Source organism: Drosophila hydei, unplaced genomic scaffold (genome assembly GCF_003285905.1).
Source record: "Drosophila hydei strain 15085-1641.00,03,60 unplaced genomic scaffold, DhydRS2 tig00008121-arrow-pilon, whole genome shotgun sequence".
NCBI classification, from domain to species: Eukaryota; Metazoa; Arthropoda; class Insecta; order Diptera; family Drosophilidae; genus Drosophila; species Drosophila hydei.
Window position 1 is genome coordinate 1,133,575 of NW_022045832.1, and position 20,378 is coordinate 1,153,952.

General features: G+C 42.9%; 4 protein-coding genes across 7 annotated transcripts in view; 2 read left to right on the forward strand and 2 right to left on the reverse strand.

The window, feature by feature from the left end:
* The first annotated feature begins 305 nt into the window (after positions 1-305).
* On the forward strand, positions 306-4,976 carry LOC111604207 (pneumococcal serine-rich repeat protein). 2 transcript variants are annotated; one of them, XM_023322168.2, is made up of 2 exons: positions 306-444; positions 2,812-4,976. In XM_023322168.2, exon 2 carries the CDS (start codon positions 2,860-2,862, stop codon positions 4,483-4,485), a length of 1,626 nt encoding a protein of 541 aa, XP_023177936.2. In that variant the 5' UTR covers positions 306-444; positions 2,812-2,859; the 3' UTR covers positions 4,486-4,976. The 2 variants fall into 2 exon arrangements, with proteins under 2 accessions (XP_023177936.2, XP_030080784.1); XM_030224924.1 differs by lacking the exon at positions 306-444 and adding an exon at positions 2,409-2,492.
* A 553-nt stretch (positions 4,977-5,529) lies between these two features.
* LOC111604251 (serine/threonine-protein kinase greatwall) lies at positions 5,530-9,389 on the forward strand. Of its 2 annotated transcripts, XM_023322237.2 has the most exons (7): positions 5,530-5,934; positions 6,073-6,897; positions 6,951-7,136; positions 7,205-7,336; positions 7,695-7,870; positions 7,929-8,755; positions 8,810-9,389. In XM_023322237.2, exons 1-7 carry the CDS (start codon positions 5,782-5,784, stop codon positions 9,073-9,075), a joined length of 2,565 nt encoding a protein of 854 aa, XP_023178005.2. In that variant the 5' UTR covers positions 5,530-5,781; the 3' UTR covers positions 9,076-9,389. The 2 variants fall into 2 exon arrangements, with proteins under 2 accessions (XP_023178005.2, XP_023178006.2); XM_023322238.2 differs by lacking the exon at positions 7,205-7,336.
* Positions 9,390-9,460: 71 nt separating this feature from the next.
* On the reverse strand, positions 9,461-18,178 carry LOC111604250 (ectopic P granules protein 5 homolog). The gene is made up of 16 exons (XM_023322236.2): positions 17,872-18,178; positions 17,029-17,813; positions 16,690-16,975; positions 16,146-16,615; positions 15,854-16,081; positions 15,396-15,795; positions 14,516-15,333; positions 14,313-14,456; positions 14,074-14,251; positions 13,049-14,016; positions 12,525-12,984; positions 11,708-12,461; positions 10,933-11,650; positions 10,555-10,875; positions 9,900-10,475; positions 9,461-9,837 (listed from the first exon to the last, which is right to left on the reverse strand). The coding sequence occupies exons 1-16, from the start codon at positions 17,899-17,901 to the stop codon at positions 9,525-9,527; spliced, it is 7,449 nt and encodes a 2,482-aa protein (XP_023178004.2). The 5' UTR covers positions 17,902-18,178; the 3' UTR covers positions 9,461-9,524.
* Positions 18,179-18,556: 378 nt separating this feature from the next.
* The window catches only part of LOC111604224 (sodium-coupled monocarboxylate transporter 2), a 40,794-nt gene continuing 38,972 nt past the window's right edge, over positions 18,557-20,378 (reverse strand). For both annotated transcript variants that reach the window (XM_023322194.2, XM_023322195.2), the window contains exons 7-10: positions 20,016-20,234; positions 19,573-19,951; positions 19,366-19,508; positions 18,557-19,302 (exon numbers count right to left, since the gene is read on the reverse strand). In XM_023322194.2, the coding sequence (XP_023177962.1) occupies positions 18,837-19,302; positions 19,366-19,508; positions 19,573-19,951; positions 20,016-20,234 (1,207 nt within the window). In that variant the 3' untranslated portion in view covers positions 18,557-18,836. The remainder of the gene's footprint in view (positions 19,303-19,365; positions 19,509-19,572; positions 19,952-20,015; positions 20,235-20,378) is intronic.

The window sequence follows — 20,378 nt, forward strand, 5'->3', positions numbered from 1 at the left end:
TTTCGATACAATAAAATTTTTCGAAAAATATTAATCGAATAGATCTCAAAGTCTAGTATTTAAAATATATGTCGATAATGTGGAAAAATCTTTACAATATTATATCTATTATGAAATAATTACTAAAAAAATTTATTTAAACACATCTGTCAAATTTGTTTAAGATATCTTAAAATAATTACATATCAAAAGTATTTAATCATAGCAATAAAAGAACTGGTGAAACTAAACCAACCTACATTTAGTATTTTAGCTGGGAAATCAGTCTATTTTGTTTATTTTTAAAGTCCGGTCACACTACTAGTCGACGCGCGTTAGTTTTTTAATTTTTTCACCAGCGTCGGCATCACTTTTGGATCCGCGAACGCTCTTGTCTATAAATTTAAAAGTTTAACATACGTATTTGAAAAGTTTTTTCCGTGTTATATAAAAACAAAACAAAAGGTTTGTTTTCTTTTTGCATAGGATTAAATATATGAATATTTTGTTGCGAAATATAAGTGTAGCTGGAATATTTTTCTTTTGTGTTGCGGTAGGATTCGAGTATGGAGTAGACACAATTGCTCAGTTGCCGGGCTTCAATAGTACAATAAAAATCGCCGAGTGTTGTGGAATAAACAAACGAGTAAAATAAAATTGCGACAAATGCATATATTTGTTATTAATATATGTAGATAAATACCCCCTGTGGAAATGCACCATACATATGCATAGATATGTATGTATGTATTATTTTTTATCACTGCAGCTTCCGCCATTTTTAAAACAAACCCCTTCAATTGAGCCTGTATGGTACAGTGGTGGCAAAACATTAACCTAGGGCCGGTTTAGTTAATGTAATACCGATACTGAAGAAATATCAGGCTCAAATTCGAGTTTTATCTTTACATATAATGAAATTTTGTATTTAAATGATCGTTTAAATGGTTCACCCCTCTTTTAATTGAGCTTAAGCAAGAAGAGGCTAATATTTTGTGACGCACTGTAACCCGCCTTTTTATTGTGTATGTATATTAGTATGTGTGCCTTTGTTACTGCAAATTTGATACTTAATACTCCAGCGGTTAAAATATATAAACATAAAACATTTCTTAAAACATACATTGTTCAATGAACGTAAACATATACATTAGGTTAAAAATGGAATTGAAATGTATATTTAAACGTACATTTACCCATACACACTTTCAATTATGTTTATGCTCTCTTTAATGAATATTTTGCTATGCATGTTGCTTGTTTATTTAGTTGGGTTTATTAAACCCTGCAACACTGAAGCAAAAACAAAAAAACTACATGATGATGGCGCGAGGGCTTGCCGCATAAGTGCATACATAAGTATGCATGTACATGTAGATATATGCGTTTGTCATTTCAGTGCATGTGTTTGTGTTTTGATTGCCGTCTGAGTTTTGCATTTTGCTGCTGCATCGTGTGTGTGTGTGTGTGTGTGTGTGTGCTTTTTTCTGTTTCTCTGTTCATTTATTTTTCGCGATGTTGCCTCCTGCACTTTCTAAAAGAAAACTGCAACATACTTGATGTTTAGTGCATTCGCCAGACAACTATCCCTGACTCTTTCTTCTTTTTTGCCCATATTAAACTTGTTTGTATCTTTTGCTTTTTACCTAGGGGCATTGAAAAACTGTGAAATACCCATCACATGGGACATTTTCTGTTTGGTATTTTGCGCATTCTTTTTCCACTTTAGTGTTTTTTCATGCCACAGACCGGTATTTGTTGTGCTTATTTACAATAAAAGCACTTGCATGTTACTCGTGCACAATTACAGTATGCATTCGCTGAGTTAAACTTAATTAAAAGTACTTATGTGAAGGTATACTATTAATGTATAATAAAATACAGATTTTGTTTATTTGCGAACAATGTTAAGATAATAAACAGTACACCTATAATGTTCGAACAGTACCTAATCAGTTTAATTAGTTCACTATACCGATTGCACACTGTACGCTTGCTTTTAACTGCATATTTACCGGAAGCCAGCAAAGAACAAGTGTGGGAGTAAGAACTAGTAATGTGGAACGATGTGTCTTGTTTGGACACCATCCCTAAGACAGCCCCTTATAACGGTTACTCAACCATAACGATCTCAATATATAATATAATGTTTCGCCAGGCACTTGGCAATTCCTAATATCTATTTACAACATAGCCGTACAGATGTTGTCATAAAACGATTTATTTAGCAGCTGCTGATCTTCAGGTAGCCATGCTCTTGCTCCCAGATGCTGCTTTCAGCGAATCCCTGTTTACCTGCAACCTACACTCTGCGCCTACTTAAACACTGTGCAGCATTTTTTGCCACGCATTCTAAATTGTTAACTTGAAACTGTCAATACGTGTGCAAAAAATATAATAAAAACGCTAAGCGTCTAAAAGTTAAAATAAATATCTGTTGAGAAGCACGAAGCTGCATCTGTGATAGAAAACTGCAAAGCAAAAACAAAAAGAACTCGATTTCCGTAACTGTGGTAAGTGGGGTATAAGGCGGCACAGAGCCGGTTCGGGCGAGGAATGTTAAACAGCATTGTTGGGTGCGATGTAAACAAGCCGCAGCGTTTTGCTCTTTTCTAAACGATGAGGCGTGTTTAGATGCCTTTCGTCTTCGACTTTCAACTTGAACTGCTAATCGAAATGAAATGCAGGAATAAAGAATTCCAACGTAATTTGAGGCTGTATTTGGATTATAAAATAAATATCAATATGTTTTTGTGGAACAAGTTGTTCAAATTAAGTGGAAATTTCATGATTTTTAAAACTTATAATTATTATATTTTTTGCGTCTTTCAGAATTAATTATCGTGCGACACGAATAAGTACATAGTAGAAGACAATCTAATGCTTAGCAAAATGGCACAATCGAATAATAATGGAGGTGGAGGTGGCGGCGGTGCCACTGCTACTGGAAGGCGGATGCCGATGTCTTTGACCGGAGCAGCCGGTAGCGCCTCCACAGTTTCCCGCGTTCACCAATCAGCCGCCAGCAATGGACGCTCTAACAGTCCACAGAATAACAATGCGATCAAGAAAAACGAATTGAACTTTGCGTCAGGACCATTTGTAGCTATCAAGAAATCAAGTGGTATTCCCCAGCGATCGAGCAGCACTTCCTCCACTGCTTCAACAGCTTCCTCTTCCTCTGCCTCAAAAAATGATGAAAAGAAAAGTCAAAATGGCACTATCAAATCTACAAATGGCAATCAAAAGACGTCACAAAACGGCAGCTCAAGTGCCACTGCTAAGGAACAACAAAAAACTAAGGAAAAACTGTCTGAGAAAAAGGACCCGGTCCAAGCGGAAGTTATTGATGACGCTAAGGAAATCAAAAAAGATACAAAACCAATGGCAGCATCGCCAAGTGCAGAACCTAAAACTGTTGAAGTTGGTGATAACGCAATCAAAGATGTGGATGACGATTGTGTAATCACTGAAGTGTTCAACACGCCGACTGCGGAACGTAAGTCATCGCGCAGGTTGGCCGGGTCTTCAGCCGTCATAGAGAAGTCGCCCGTAAAGCCACAGGAGAGTGAGTCTCCAGTTTCGAAGAAGCAGACTGTGAAAGCTAACGAAAAAACGGAAGAGGCGGAAGACGTCCAAATGGAGGCGCTAACAGTGGAAGCTTCGCCCATTCGAGTCGTGACTAGTACGCAGCCAACTGCCACGTCTACGCCCGGGCGCAATCTCTTTGGTTTACGTAGTAGCAGCAAGCAGACTACCGAAGTGGAATTGGCCGCGCAGCCATCTAGCTCCCCAGCAATTACACCTGCACGTAATTTTGCGCAGATTAGCGGTCGCCGGAGCATACGCCCAGCAGAAACTCTAACGCCTGGCAAACTGGGTAGCTATAGATGCGTTAATACTGACCTGGATACCTCCAGCTGCACAAACACGAGCATGAATGCCACCGTGGGCTCTGAGATACCCAATAGTTCTTCATTCTCATTCTCGTTCTTTGGACGCGGACGTAAACGTGAGCGCACACCTCCGCCGCTATCCAGCAGCCAGTCGGCAAACGATCTCGCCCAGGATGTCGAAATGTCACCGCCAAAACGTGCACGCTTCGATCTTTTTAGCCTAAACTTGGCATCACCATTCACCATGCTGCGATCGCGATTCTCGAAAACGTCAATTAGCACGCCGTCATCGCGCCAGCGTCACGAGCAGACACCACCAACTGGTGATGATGAGGGCACAGAAGTGCAGAATGTATCGGGGATTATTAGCCATGAGGAGGAGCAACAGCAGCTTAATAAATCTTCGGCCAGCAATGAAGCTAGTGTGGCCCATGAAGCTGGACTGGAAACGCCCAAGAAGAGTGGCGTAGAAGGTGAGAAGGATATAGTACAGGGTGAGCAGAAGGCTGAGGATCAAGGTGAGGATGCTGTGGCCAAGCTGCCCGATACTGATGGGGCCGTTCCCGTTGAGAGCGAGGGCTCCAACACTTCACGCTGCGCCATTATGTGAGCAATTCCGATACCTTCCGACTTCATCTATAGTAGCTTTAGCCATTTAAGATAAATGTCTTTCATTGTTTAAATGTTCAGTTGACCTCTTTGGTAATTTGTGGTCTTTTGCGAAAATTACATTTTAAGAGAGCATTAAAATTGGGTTAAACCAAAGCCATGTCTAAGCGCTGGATACAGCTTATGAGAGTTGTTAGCCATGCGCTATGCACATGGGCAGCCCATCTAATGATTTCTTGCTACATAGCTGCCTTCCAGCTCCCGATATGATAGCCTATAAGTCAGTTATGTACCGACAAATCTTTTATTTCACCAACTAAATCATTTCAAGTACCCTTAGGACATTAGGTACAAAAAACAATAACAATACAGACAACATAATCATTTAACATACATAAGATATATGTAGTTTAAGATGTACAAGTTTTATAAGATTTGTGTATTCAATTCAACATTTTATTTGTCACCACAATTTGTATTAGTAAATAATAAAACACAATATGTAAGAAAAATTCGATGTTTTTTTAACAATAAAAATCATTTTAAATAAAAGCTTGTTTCACTAATTTATGCAATTACTAAGAGCAACTTAAATTTGCTTAATTTTAAGCAAAGATTAAGAATTTTTTTACATTAATATAAATATGTGATTGATTAAAATACGTGATTGTGGGGCTATTATCCATATATGTTCAATAATTTGTATCTTTGAAAACCCGCCATTCACTTTTGAATACGTTCGAATTCGGAAACATTTTGAAATACGCGGCAACTGCAACGTAACTGATCGAAGTATTCATTGATTAATCGATAAGTTTCGGAAAGACTTGTTATCGTAGTTCATTTATTATCCTCTGCAAATTCTTTATTTATAAGCTCAATAATAAAAATGTGAAATATGGGACAATTTGTCGATAGTAGATTTGTTTCACATTTGAAAATAATAAAAGCGTAACAATTTTCCCAAAGTGACTTTTAGACCTAAATTGACCACATTTTTATTCGAATAACAACGTGCATTATTAGGGCTGTCAACTCGTTTATGGACAGGGACAGCCCTGTATATAAATAAGTTTCTAACACTGGGATTAGTAAAACATATCGACGCGCTGTTTAAATTGTTGCTTGAAAAATTTTCTAGAATCAATTAATGTTTTGCAATTTATTTTTAAAGAATACATTACGTTAACATGCATGTAAGAATGCAGTATTAACAATTGCGGTCAAAAATACTTTACGCGCGAGAAAAGAATCCAGCGAAGCAAATAAAACTGAAAATCAAGAATTGGAGGATAACATGGAACACACTGATTTGGCGACTTCGCAAAACGAGTTACATATTGACTACAAAACACCAAAGAAAATAAGCTTGCTAATCGAGAATGAGGAGTTATTGGATAAAATAAATATATTAACAACAAAACCAGAAAATCACTCGTATAATGCAAAGGTAAATTAAAATGTGCAGTTATAATATAGACTCACGTATTGTATTAATACATAGAACACGGGTCCCGTTACTTGCTACACACACATATGAATACATCAATTTTGTGTACTCCATTGTTAATGTATTTTATCATTGCAGCTGCCCACAATTAAGGACTTCGTCATCATCAAGCCTATTAGCCGAGGTGCCTTTGGCAAAGTATTCCTGGGCTATAAACACAACGACCCAAACAAACTGTTTGCCATTAAAGTGATGCGCAAGTCAGAGATGATCAACAAAAATATGGTTTCCCAGGTGATAACCGAACGCAACGCTTTGGCATTGTCGCGCTCACCATTCTGTGTAAATCTTTTCTATTCGCTGCAATCGGTGTCTTCCGTCTATCTGGTCATGGAGTATATGGTCGGCGGTGATCTTAAATCGTTGCTAGCCATGTATGGGTACTTCGATGAGCCGACAGCTCGCTTTTACGTGGCCGAGATGGCCATGGCCCTGCAGTACCTGCACCAACACGGCATCGTCCACCGCGACATCAAGCCGGATAACATGCTGCTCTCGTCTAGTGGGCATGTGAAATTGACGGATTTCGGTTTGAGCAAAATTGAATTGCGTCGCGATCTGGAGATATCCGATCTCATCAATTGTTCTCCCAATCTTAATGCACGTACGCCGGGCCAGCTACTGTCGCTCACGTCGCATTTATCCTTTGGCTCCGAGAAGAAGTTGCAGGATTACGGTGCCATAAGTGGTGTCCCTGCGGCTGTCACCGGTACGGGCACCTCACATCTTATGCAAGCCATTAACAAGCATAGCCACATTATGGAGTCCTCAGATAGTGAGGCGGACACGTCGCTAAATGATGCGGAGAAGACGAGTGATAGCAAAATCTCTGGAGTTTCGCCATTTTTTTCGGCCGAAGAGGTGAACGTTTCAGTTTTGCACACCTGCACCACAAACAATAACGTAAGCAACGAATATTTGTGGCAAGACATTGACTAATATTATTTGGTTAACAGTTTTTGGATAGCAGCTCGTCTTCCTACCATACCTGCACATCGGCGGAGATTAGTAAAAGCTCGCCGCCTCTGGAGGCAACAGCCGCGGGCGGGGCTCCGGCAAACACAAAACGACGTGTAGAATTCGTCTTAGATAGCATTGCTAACGATGGTAGTAACAGTGGCCGTGATCGTGCCAACTGCCAGGTGAGTGTCTGACACTAGGCGTTTCTAGTGCACCTTTTAAATATGCATATGCTTCATTCACTCAAAAGGGCTGCATATTGGCCGAACAGGACAAGGTCAACATTGTTGCTAGCGGCGATGATAAAGACGTTGCCAAGTTGGAAAATATGAACGGATCCTCGTTTGAATTTTCTATGGTACGCAGGCGTTCACTCGATGAGGTGCGTTGTATCCTGTGTCTAAGTGTCGCGTTTTGTCCTTCCCTGTCTCAATTTATGTATGTTAAAGTCTTAGTTGTGGTTGTAGTTTCCAGATGGTATATGGTATGAATTAAGAAATAATATCATAAGGGCATCAGTAGAAAAGGTTAAAGAGATACAGAAGAGGCTGTTAATGTTTTATGATATATGCATTTGGTTTTTGGTATGGATTAATTTGTGTGTCATTAAATCTGATCTGAGCATTAATCAGATACAAAAGATTTCCCATTAAACTTATTTGTATACATTGGTGATGCTATAAATGACTTAGTATATTGCTCATATAACTCTTAACTTATCTGTTCCGAAATTCGAGCAGCGCAACCGCAATTCGAAGCTTCAAGAGGATTCTGGCGTATCTAGTCGAAAGGGTGACGATAACTCTAGCTGTCATATAAATTTAAATTGCGAGAGCACCGCATCCTCTATAGAAAAGAACACTGATAATCTGAGTCAGTCGAAGGAAGAGTACAGCTGTTCCGATTACTCACGCAGGTAAATATTATTTGGTATAGCAATCAAATGAGCGCTACTAACTTGTTCTCAATTTCAGTTACAACATGACAAATAATGCCAACGAGCTAAGTGGCATACGCATGAATTCGCCATTCCGTAATCTGTCTAAACATTTCAAGCGACCTGAATTTCTGCGCGGCATGAAACGTAAAATTAATCTGGTCAATCGCTCGGAAAACAATTCATGCATGGATGTGGATGCATCTGGGAGTGCGAGTACAAGTACTGGCTTAACCCAAGAAATCGAGATACTTAACATTGGTAGCAGCACACCCAAGAAGCGGAAGGCACGATCCTCACCAATACGTGGAGTATTGAAAGTGCGTTCTCTATCGGATGACGAGTTGCCCATGCAGCATCTCCTGGGGTCTGAGGCTAACGTGGCCAATGTAGTCTTCTCGACGCCTGTCTCCTCACAAAAGCTGCCACGTCGTGATGGTGGCCTGCTGGGGAAGTTGAAGGCTACACGTTTCGCCCTGCCCTTGTCCATTGAAAATAAAAAACTGGAGCACATGGCCGTGGAAAAGCTATCGAGTGTTCAGTATCATATAAAATTGGCCGACGATCCAACAATGTCGCCTATTAATCATGGCGGCGTGACTGTGCCCAAGACGCCAAAAAACAATATAAACGTAAACACACCATTTCGTACGCCAAAATCTGTGCGACGTGGGGTGCGCATCTCGAACGAACGCATTCTTGGCACACCGGACTATTTGGCGCCAGAGCTGCTGCTGAAACAGGGTCATGGACCGGCTGTCGACTGGTGGGCACTAGGTGTGTGCTTTTACGAATTTATGACTGGCATACCGCCCTTCAACGATGAAACGCCTCAGAAAGTTTTTGACAACATTCTTAATAAGAGTAAGTAATACTAGATTCGCTCCAGGCTCTATTATAGTTGTTAATCCTCTGCAGACATTGAATGGCCTGAAGGTGATGAGGCTTTATCTGCTGATGCAATGGAGGCTGTGGAGCTAATGTTGACCATGGAGCCCTCGGAGCGCCCAGCTGCCAGGGAGGTGCAGCAGATGCGCCTTTTTGTTGGCATCGATTGGGAGAACATTGGGAATATGGAGCCACCGTTTGTGCCCACGCCGGACAATCCAACTGATACCGGATATTTTGAGGCACGCAATAATATGCAGCATCTGCAGTTATCCAACTTTGCGTTGGATGATTAGAGAATAGCTCACCCGTACGTCTAGTTTTATAAGTTAAGTGTTATTTATATACATTGTGTAGCAATTTGTACTTGTCAATTTTATTTTTATATATTTTTTATTGTTATCTCCGTTAGATCAATATTTATGTATTCAATTTTTAAACTTTCGAAATATCAACATCGTCGTAAACAATCCTGTATAACGCTCGATTTCGATTTGGTTACTGTAACTAAGCTTAAACAAATAGCTCCAAGTAGACACGCTTGTAACTGATTAAACAAATTTAGTCTCCAAGATGTAAGCATTAAAGTTAACCACGTATATTTTTTCAATGTTTTGCTTGAAGTTTTCAATAGCAATGAAAAAAGATCACTTTATTCATTCTTGTTGATGTGTATATATATAAATGTGTATGTATAAATCTATAAATTGTAGAAAAGTAACACAATTGGCTGCCACAATTATAACTATGTTGCTTTTAGCTTGTAATCGCAATCCCATACCTCCGGAATGGTCGTTAGATAGCTCTCCTCATAAAAGACATCAATAAGACGGCATATCAAATGGGGAACAGAACGCAGATCGGGCATAAGCTGCTCTTTCAGAATGCTTATGGCCCTGACGACCAGCGGCTTAACGTCCACGAATTTTTTATTGGCCAACAGCATGGCCAGCTCCCGCATGGCGCTCTCATACTCCTCGCACGGCAGTCGCAGGTCACGACTAGCCGGAAAGAGAGAATAGATAATGCATGCCAGACAACGTGTCAGCACTTTGCGCCTGCAATGCAGAATTGTTTTTCTTGTAAAATATATATAGGTTAAAAGATAGTTATTATATACTTATTGGTTATGTTTTCAGATTTCAGGCCTATCACGCCCAGCAGTCCATCGCTCCAGCCCTCAGCTTTGGTGGAGGCTATCTGCAACTGGCGCGCGAGCATGTAGAGCGGTTTCTTAATGTGCTCCGAGTCCTGAAGTAGCTTACAACCACGTGATATGATTAAACCCCAGACAAGCGCCATGCGCGGTTCAGTCTGCGGATTCGTCTTCAGATTTTCGAGCAATTGCGTCAGGTCCTGCAGAAAGGTGACCTTTTCGCCAACCGTTTCAATCTCCTCCAGTTTGTAGAGCACAAAAATGTGCAATGAAAAGAAATAACCGCCGCGCATGACAGGCATCAATTCCAGCTTGGGAAGCGACATTTGCAGCGCATCGAAAAGACCCTGCCAGCTAGGTGAGTGCCAAGCGGCTAGCTCTGTCGATCTGCGGAAATAGCATTCTATGCTAGACTCCAGAAGCGTATAGATACAAGAAATATATGTATTTAGATGGCCAATGGCGGGTAGAGCTGCGCACATGACCGGATTGGCTGGAGGACATCGATGTTGCCATCGTACCAAAGTTTCAATGTGGAGGCTAAAAATACACCAGATTAATTAGGTTAGGAATTCATTAACAACAAGCATAAAAATAACAAAATAGTTGATCGACTTACTTAGATACCTCCTCGCTTTGCGTCTGCGTGGGTGCCACAAGCTCAAGCATCAGATTGAGTGCTTCGCGTCGCTGCTCTTCCGGCGTTCGTCGCTGACTGCTGCTGGTAATGACTACGTCAATGGAATCCAAGAGCTTTTCAAAAGCTGCGGCAAAGGCACGTTCACCCTCCTTGGTGGCCAGCAGCTTCTTGTGTTTGATCGCACAGGCACGGTGCATACTGACCATGGAGCGTGTGTACATCATTCGCTTGGCCGTGGCCTGCACCAGAGTACCCTGTACGTCGCTCTCTGGCAACATTGCGCAGGCTGCGTGAATAAGTCTAAAGAAAGAGAAGATTGAAGAGAAGATTGAAAAAAAATCGTATGGTTCTGCTTACTCTAGCACTGCGCGATCAGCGTAGTTGCTTTCGGCAGGCAGCTTCAGAGCAATGGCCGGGTCAACGTGAGCCACAAACCACTTGAGCAACTGTTCCAGCTCACTGTATTCGACAAGATGCCACGGTTGGTTGATAGCGTCTTCGAGTATCTTGCTTGTATTGGGATGCATGTGAATGTTCGGCTCGAGTGCCATTTTGATAAAGATGACAAAAAGGTGCGAGAGGAGAGTCAACGGTTGCGACGTGTGCGAAAACCAGGTGTTCCAATCTATCCTTATAAATATGTGACCTAGCATAGCATGCGACTCTGGTATGAAGCGTTGCAAGCTCTCATAGAGCAGTTCAATATGTTGGGCGGGTGGCAGGAATCGATCCCAGGGCAACTGTGCCAGACCGTCGTGAATGGGTGCCAATACATGGCTAGCCACGTTGAGCTGTGCAAAGTGATGCACATACCAAGCGAACATGTGCTCCAAAATCTTGTTGGAGGCGGGCAGATACTGCACCACCTGTAAAACATTGCATATAAAAGATCTGATCATCAGTTTGCTGGTGTCCACATGCGGTTCACTCCAAGGAAGCAATATCTTGCCCTGATCAGGGCTAAGCTGGCGTATCCAGTGTGCGGCAGCGCCTGCCGCCTGGTCGGTTTGCTCAGTGTAGGGGATTAGCCAGGGTGCATAGGTCTCCACAATGGAGCCAAAGACAATGTCGCTGACTAAATGAATCGAATTAAATTGATTCACAAAATGGCAAAATTCCTTGAGTCACTCACTTTGATCTGCCAGTAATTCTTGATAGCTGCAAATAGCGGCCGCCAGCACCACGTGTCCAAAGCAGGTAAACCACATAACCAGTGGCCAACAGTAGTCCTTGTGCTTGGGGTAGAGTCCATAGAGACCATGATGAAGTCGCTCCTTTTGAAAGTGACGCGCAAACAGCAAAAGCGTTTCCGTAGCTGCTTTCAGCGTAAACATCTTTTGGCGACGGGCAAAGTCAGATGCCAATTCGTGCAGTTGCATTTCCAAGCTGTTCAGTGTCAGAGAAGAGCTTGCGGGTGATAAGAGCGCATTAAGCAGATCAAGCAGCACCACCGGCATCAACCTTTGATCCGATATGCGATCGAGCACCAGCTGCATGACCTCACCGTAATGCTGCGGAAAATCGTAAGTAAATATATGAACCAATTGCCGGCGGAATTGATCCTGCAAAAGGCTACTGTGTGGCTGGGACCAAGACTCCAGACCTTGTAGCACCAGCAATAGCAGCCGATTAATTTCGCTTAGCTTTGGCTGATATGCCTCCAGCCAGCTGAGCAGATCAAACTTAGACAGAAGTACGAACAGAATTTTAGTGTCGCAGCGTTTTAGATGCGAGTCGATGAGGAATTCATACATATCCAAAAAATGTTCGGCGTCAGTGCGGCAGGGCACAAAAACACCGGCCAGCAGCTCCACAAGGTCACCTCTTCGCAGGGCCAAGCGTAGCACATCCAATCCCTGATCTGCCTGCTCTGCTTGAATGAAAATCTGTTAAAAGGAAGTTAAAGATCGTCTTTATAGATTTGCATCATGTATTTTTTCAATGCTTACGCCAAGGTCTTGCAGCACTTGCGAGTAGAATTTGTTTGTGGGCTGGAACTTCATTGTTATATCGTTCATGTTGTCTACAACATGATAGAAAAAGCATATGCCAATCGACGTGGCACGTTTGTTAGGCTTGGTCTGCTCATGAAGCAGATGTTGTATGCAGCCACCCAGCTCTTCGATGGCCTGAGCAAAGCCGTCCACATTCAGAGCCAGCATCTCTTCCACAATCTTGTCATGACGTTCTCGGTTTTGGTCCTGCTTCCTCGCTATCTGCTCGTTGCGACGTATATGCTCCGGAACTAGCTGGATCTGCGCCGGACGCACACACTTGCGATTGAAAAGTAAGGATTCACACTCCTTGCTACGCAGTTCGTTGTATGGCACCATCTGGTACAATGCTGGCACGCGTTCCAAATAGTTTAGGTTGAGCGAATTGAGCTCCGACGTGTTATAATGGAATTTACTTTAAAAACGAGAAAAGATGTAATTAGAGATCAATATAAGCTCTAATATCCCAATTCTCTTACTTTGCTGTGCTGTTGAGAGTTTGTATGCGACGCTTTAGCTCGGAAAGCGTACTGTCATCGATCGGCTGCTTCTCAATTTGCTCCGGACGACTGTGGTTAGGTGGCGGAAGGCGTTTGTCATAGGTTGCCAAATGCATTTTGAGGCGCTGGACGGGTGGCAGCCTCGGCTTCGGCTTCAATGGCGTGCGCAACACCTTGTGGAGATGCACTCGATAGATCTTGGCCGACCATTGATCTGCCTGACGACGCTGCTCCTTGCGCAGATCACTGGCGCTTAGAAACTCTGTCCAGTGAGAGACGTGACCGCTAAGTAGCTCGCGCAGCTTCTCATTGTTGTATTGTGCTGGCAACTGACAGGCATCGCTGGCAAACTTATTAATCTGTGTATCCTCTAGCCAGAGGGCACAGCTCTGCATCAGTTTGGTGCAGCTGCGGTACATGTGCGCTGCTGCATCATCCTCGGCGCGCTTGGTGGCAATGGCAGCGTAATATACTTCGGCGGACTTTAGCTGCGTCTTGATAGACTTCATCAGTGGAACGTTGTGCTCATAAAACTTTTCAGCCACACCACAGTTTAGATTCATATTCTCGCTAGTATATTCCGCCGGCAGCCGCCACAGATAAAGCTCAAAGAACTTCTGACAAACGATTGGAAAGAGAGCGTGTCTGGGATCCATGCTGGCCAAGAGCTGCGCGTACTTGTAAATGACCAGATTCTGCACTGGAAAGAGTGTAGTCTTGCTGAGCGATAGAGTTTTCTTAAGCGCCATCTCTACTGTTTGCGTGGTGAGCTGGCGTAGGAGTTCTGGCCAAAAGCGAGTATCCTGCAGCCTGAATTCAATCTCCAATAGTATAAGATTTAACCAGCAGGTCTGTGGTAAGATCATGGGTATACGCAAATTGGTTTGTCCTCCGAACAATGATTTTAGTCCAGAGGATTTTGATGGTAACTTCCAGTCGCTGCAGTCCTAGAAGACGGTGCGTCAGCACATATTAGATCTATCGTATGTAATTTATTGAAATACCTTGTAGTAGTTATAAAAGAACTCGACAGTCTGCGCGCGACAATCGGCAAATTGGTATGCGATGCGCAGCATCTTATCCAGGAGATATAGCACGTGCGTATTTTGTGCCCAGCCAGGTAATGCAGTAAGGCAATTCAGCCAAATATTGATTAGATTCAGAGGAGAACAGAGGCCATAGCTAAAAAGCACCAAAATACATTATATATCAATCAATTAGATGCTGTCAATTTACGACTTGCCTTGTGTAAGACACAATCTGGTGATGCATCATATTATCCAGCAATTCAAGAATGGGGCCAATGGAATTGGCATAAACCATATCCTTGGCCAGCTTTAAGTAAGTCCTGTCCGCATTGAGCAGCGTTAGCATCAGTTTCTGAAAACTGTAATGAAATAGATTGTAGTAGAATTATTGTTCTTTGCGTTTGTGCTTAATCCATACCTTTCGCAATTTGCTAGCGTGTCGGGGGTTTCGAGGAAGAGCGGCACAATCAGCTCGAGGCTGCGTATGACCGCCGCATGTCTATGATCGTTGAGCAACTGTTGGAGCAGGTCAAAGCCATGCTGGCATATAACAGGTATTGAGTGGCCATGTAGGCTCACCAACACCCCGACATAAAATGCCAGTGGACGCTGCTCGGTAACGCCTTGCCAAATCATATCCAAACGTTCCAGGTCCGGCACAAAGAGCAGCGGCTCCGTGGGATGCTGTAGCGTGCGCTTAACAGACTCGACACTCTGATCCATCAGATGCAGATGCAACATAGAGATCATGCGCCAGCACCAGTTAGTAAACTGCTCTCGACTGGATTGGCTCGAGTCGATCAGTGAGGAGACCTGCCGCACGCTCTCCGAGATGCTCGAGGCACCAATTACTTCCGGCGCATGCTTAGTTATGGCTTCAGCCACGAGACAAGCCATGCGTACGTGAATATTGTGCGGCAAATAAAGACGACCCTCGTCATCAAAACCCCAGTTGAGATGGCCAATGATCAGGCGCGCCAATTGGTTTTCAGCTGTTTGGTAATCAAAGTGAAGTAGCCAGTTAGACAGTAGCTCAAAACTGTCCATGTTTGGGTGCCAGTTTTCCAAAGGCAGGGCTTTGAATAGATATGCTGTCTGATCGACCTCAGAAAAGCGCGTCTTCAGTTGCAGCAACACGCAATCCAGTAGCTCCTCATAAGCCAGAGTAATATTGACCAACATATCTCGTGCGGTTTTGTAGCAGAACTCGCGAGTGGTTTGATGAATAAAGCCAATCTGTGGGTGGGCGCGAGTGCGATGTAATAGAAGAAGGGGAACAGGGAATTTTGATAACCTACCTGGAAAATGGTCAAGCAAATGATGCGGATTATGGGCCAGTCTTTCGTGCGATCACGTGCATTGGCCATCTCGAAAAAGGCCTGCAACAGATAGTACATATCCTCGGCGGAAACATCTGCATTAGCTATATCGAATTTGCTCCAGAAATCCATCTGAAATATTGACTCCGGATCAGCCGACAGTTGGGTAGTCAAATCGCTGGGAAAGCCAACATTGAGATAGTAAAACAAATGCCAAATAATATCCGCATGAAGCGTAGTATAAGGCAATGTGGAGAAGTATTGCCAGGTGCCCAAATTGCGTGAGCGATATATGTAGCTGCATGCGCGTATAAGTAGAGCCTGTATTTCCAACTCGATGCGTTCACAGAGCTCTTCGGGCTTGGTCAGATTGTTGCTCCTGCAAATGGCAAATCAGTCATTAATGCTTAGGAATGTCAACTGTCAGGTCAACCTACAGGAAGAGCTCGTGGTAATCGGAAACATATTGCAGCGAGTGGCGAATCAGGCGTCCCAGACGCTTGGCCAGCTGCTTGTAGCGCTCGTTGTTATATGTCAGCATGCCCTCGCCCAGTGTCTCGACTAGTTGTGCAAAAAAGGCCACCACAGTGAGCATCTGCTGGGGCGTTATCATATCTGGTTCAATGATGTAGTCATCTAGGAACTTCTCGATGCACAAGGCAGAGCTGTTAAGCAAACGAGTCAGGTGATAATTAAGCTTTTCTATATATAAGTTAGGGTTGAGCATACGTGAAGAGCTTATCGAAAGGCAACTGATTGAGTAGGGCTATCAGATCGGTCTCCTTGAGGCCCACACATTCGCCCGTTGGTGTGAGTGTGTCCTCGCCATCCGAGTCCACCACTGTCCAACGCTCAACGTCACCAGTTAGTTGCGAGAGGTCCCGCTGCGCTTGTACCTGGCTCTTAAGATAATCGTTGCGCTTTTTGATGGGAAGCAAAAGTATTTGCAGCACCACGATGCAATGATTGATTTCTGGTGAATTTAGTGGCAGAGGGAGTTCATTGGGCTGTGTGCCCATAGGCTTTGGGCTTGCTTGAACCATGCCTGGTAGCTGCAGGAATTCTGCTGCCCAGGCGCCAACGCCGTTTGGGCAACGCAAGATATTAAAGAGCAAAAACCAATGATCCTCCTTGGTGGCCAGAAGCAATTGTAGGGCAATCAGCTTGCGTAGCCAAAGCTTAAGGTCAGCATCGAAATTCTGAATGGAAGTTAATAAAAATTGAATTTTAGTTCATGAAACATTCAAACTAGGTTCATATGGTAAATAAATACCGCATTTGGGCTGGGTCGCCGTGCAAAGTTAAAGAGGATGCAAATCCCACGTCTTAGTTGGGCTACACACTGCAGAGCAGTTGCATCCAATTGGTTGTGCAGCACGATTGATGCGTGTTCATTTATATGAGGATACGCAATCAAGTCATTGATAAGTTGATCGATCTTCACTTTAGTTAACTTCGCTGTTATCAGATTGGTGGTGTATGTATGACAGACCAGATCGTAGAGCACTGTCAATGCCGCTGTGGCAGATTCCAACTTAATGGGATCAACTTTGATGCGACTGCAAATGCAAACGGAATTAGTCAATGGATTGGTTGCCTGCTTTTCACTTACTCAAAGGTCACGCTTTCCCGGACAACGTTGCCGTCGCCGCAGCTGGCGCTAAACGTGCGCGTCACTGACTCCCGTGTCCAGACTAGCTGTTGCGTATCGAGACAATCCTTGCGCTTGTCCTTGATGTCGTGCAGATTGGATGAGAGCTTGCCTTGCAGCTCGTAATACTCCTGGAGTGCAACATGGAGCGGATCTGTTTCACTCGATTCGAGCAGTGTGTTCATTAAAAAATCTAATTCAAATTGCTTGACCAGCTCCAAATCGCTGCATTTATAGATTTGTCTAAGCTGCTCGCTGGTAAACGGTTTCAGACGGCTGCTAGCCAGCGCAAAGCCCGGTGACCGCGCCACTCGCTCCTTGTAAACAATCGGCGTTTTCTGCTCCTCGATGAGCGCATTGCTAATCCGTATCGGCTGCAGATTGGGGTATTGCACTATTGGAGCATTGATCACTGGTGCGATGGGTGCGCATGGTGCACTAGGCATTGGCCCCGGTTCTTCCTCTATTACTTGCGACGCTTGGGTATTAGTTGTCGTCGTTGGTATTGTCATCTCATGGGGCACTATATCACTTGATATGCAACAGTCGTGACTAATAATGTCTTCGGCTTTGCTGTGGCCGCTGCTGGCCAATGCAGCTACACGCTCGAATTCCTCCAGTAGCGACGCATTTTCTAGCTGTCTTTGTTCGTGGACTATACTTGTTGATAACTGACGAATATCTTCTTCCTCTTCTTCTTCATTCGTTTGTGTGTGATCGTGGATTGGCCTTTGCCTTTTAGCTTTCTGGAATTTATTCTTATAGATAGTTGCATTTAATTTAAATAGTATGATGTATACATACGGTTTTTTTTGGCTTTGCCAAAGTAGCCATTTTTAATAAAGAATTATATACGTATGTATTCGCTCAACTTGCTCTGACGAAGAACTTTTGCGTGTTTTGCATTTCGTTGCGCCTCTAACAATAAAACCCCCTACAACTATCTGATTGTTATTCTCAGTGGTGAGCACAAATTTTTTAGCTATGTTTTCAATTTAAAAACATTTGCATAATAATTTAGCTTTAGACACTGTTTGATACCGGTAAAGTTGACTTGCATTGCATATGATATCTAAACGTTGCAGTTTGTTTTGACTATTCTTAAAGTTGTAAGACCTTAAGTCAATGAAATTAGCTTTTATCGAGCTAAGAAAATTTTGCCAACACTGTTGCTTAGCAGCTGTTAGTGCAACAGTTATCGATAAACAGCTGATTTACAATATTTGATGGGCAGCACTGTTGATGGTTTGGCAGCACTCTTAGCATGCACAGTTTTGACGAAACATTTGACGAAATATTTAGCAAATCATTTGAAAACGTGATTTAACGGTTGCCATGTGCTAAAAACAAAGAAATCAAGGTATTTAAAAAATAATTTAAGAATGTCACAAATTGATATTTATTAATTTTCAATTGATTTTTATTAAAAAACTTTTTTTTTAATTTCTAATAACTATTGTTTTAGTTAAAAATTCTTTAAATTGCACTTGCTTACACATACATAAGTACATAGACATAAATTGTTTCTACATTACGCATCTATAGAATATCCCTCAATGATATTGCAGATGCGTAAATGTATACTCTTGTACAATGATCACAGCATCTTTATCGACATTCTGCACAGAAGGTGCATGAGTAATTCCCCTCATAAATTAGTCTACGCGATGGCTTAACTTATAAATTATAGACTATTTATACATAGACTACGTTTTCATTTATATATACATGTATATATATATTGTATTTCCGGAGGGTTTCAGTAAATCTCAAAACGTCGTCTTTGAGCCAAGCTGCCGATAGATACCCGTTTCACCCGAAGGAACTGTGTCCAGCTGTATTCTGCTCGCATCGCAGATGGAGTTGCTGCGTTCCTCATTGGAAGAAGAGTTGGTAAACACGACAGCTATGGGATTCGTCTTATCCTTTCCGTGTGACTCGCTGGCATCGAAGGCGTGATTGACCTTTTCCTCTTTGCAGTTCGTGGTCGCTGAGGAGTTGCTACTGCTGCGTCTATTTAGACCAGATTCCTCCTCGTGCTTAATATAGTAAGGCTTGGGCACATTTAGGCGTTCGTAGCAACGGAAAATGATCGGGTGCAGCAGCTTTGCATCGTATTCATCATCCGAGTGCTGGGTCAGGCAGCTGATGAGTGTGCCAATAAGTACCGTCAAGGCTGTACCGATCAAACTGTAGTACATAAAGCTGATCGAATAGAATGTCTCCAAAGCATTTCTGAAAACAAAATGAGGATAAGCCATCATATGTTTATAGATATATCTATATCTATCTATGTACCGCTCATGTGCAATTCGGGGCGTTGGATCTATGAAGGTCTGATTGTAGCCGTCGACTGGTGTGTGCTTCAGTAGCCAAGGCAGCTCATCTATTCCGTTGCTGGGCTTGCCAATGGACCGTGAAAAGGTTGAGTTAGAGCAGCCCTAGGAAATAGGAAAATATTAATTCAATTCTGGGTTTCTATTCAAGCGGTATAGGCCTTCTTACCTCCGTGGAAGTGGGCAGCATGGTGGAGGGTTTGTCTACGGTCATGCTACCACCAATTATCCATAGGACAAAGGCGCATGCAGTTATCATGCCAGCGGATGTGCCCTTCCAGTTAGCCACAGGCACCATCATAGCCAAGATAAAGCAACCAAGCAGAGGGCCCGACGTGGCCGAGAAGACTAATAGCGAGGACTCGATGACGCCAGAGAGCAGACCCACTCCGAAGGCAACGCACATGATAATCAGTCCACATATAACTGTGACTATCTTTATAATTCTCAATTGTTGCTTGTCGCTAAGTCCCTTGAATTTCGGGAGCTGTGATACGAAGTCCTCCCAGCAAACGGTGGCAAGAGAGTTGAGATTTGATACCATCATGCTAGAGATATGTATATATATAATATTAGCATATACGCACATACTATAGCTTATCAGCCACCTACCAGAGTGCACCGTTGAATAGGGTAGCCATAAAGATGCCCACAAAACCGGGTAGATAGCCCAGTTGATCCTCAACGAAAAAGGGCAAAATCTCATCGGGTTTCTTAATGTAGCCTTCGGCATAGGGATCGCAGCTGATGTATGTGGAATATATGACCATGCCAGAGAGCCAGGAGAGCGCAAAGAATATAAAAACAATGGGCACATTGCTCAGCATGACCCTAAAATAATGCATGATTTAAAACTTAATTCCGGTTTAATTATCGGTTTCGATAGGCACGTATATCAATAAGCTGCTAGCCTGGGTAATAAGAACTAAATTAGCTACGGTCACACTGTCTTTTGTGCTTTTGATGTGATGAAAT

What these genes read in the sequence shown, in the direction of transcription:
- LOC111604251 (XM_023322237.2), top strand. Translation starts at nt 5,782, where the DNA reads ATGGAACACACTGATTTGGCGACTTCGCAAAACGAGTTACATATTGAC. An exon ending in GTGATCGTGCCAACTGCCAG is followed by an intron (nt 7,137 to 7,204) that starts GTGAGTGTCTGA and finishes TTCACTCAAAAG; the next exon opens with GGCTGCATATTGGCCGAACA. An exon ending in GCAGGCGTTCACTCGATGAG is followed by an intron (nt 7,337 to 7,694) that starts GTGCGTTGTATC and finishes AAATTCGAGCAG; the next exon opens with CGCAACCGCAATTCGAAGCT.
- LOC111604207 (XM_023322168.2), top strand. Translation starts at nt 2,860, where the DNA reads ATGCTTAGCAAAATGGCACAATCGAATAATAATGGAGGTGGAGGTGGC.
- LOC111604250 (XM_023322236.2), bottom strand. Translation starts at nt 17,901, where the DNA reads ATGGCTACTTTGGCAAAGCCAAAAAAAACC. An exon ending in ACTCTCAACAGCACAGCAAA is followed by an intron (nt 12,985 to 13,048) that starts GTAAGAGAATTG and finishes TCGTTTTTAAAG; the next exon opens with TAAATTCCATTATAACACGT. An exon ending in AGAATTACTGGCAGATCAAA is followed by an intron (nt 11,651 to 11,707) that starts GTGAGTGACTCA and finishes CGATTCATTTAG; the next exon opens with TCAGCGACATTGTCTTTGGC.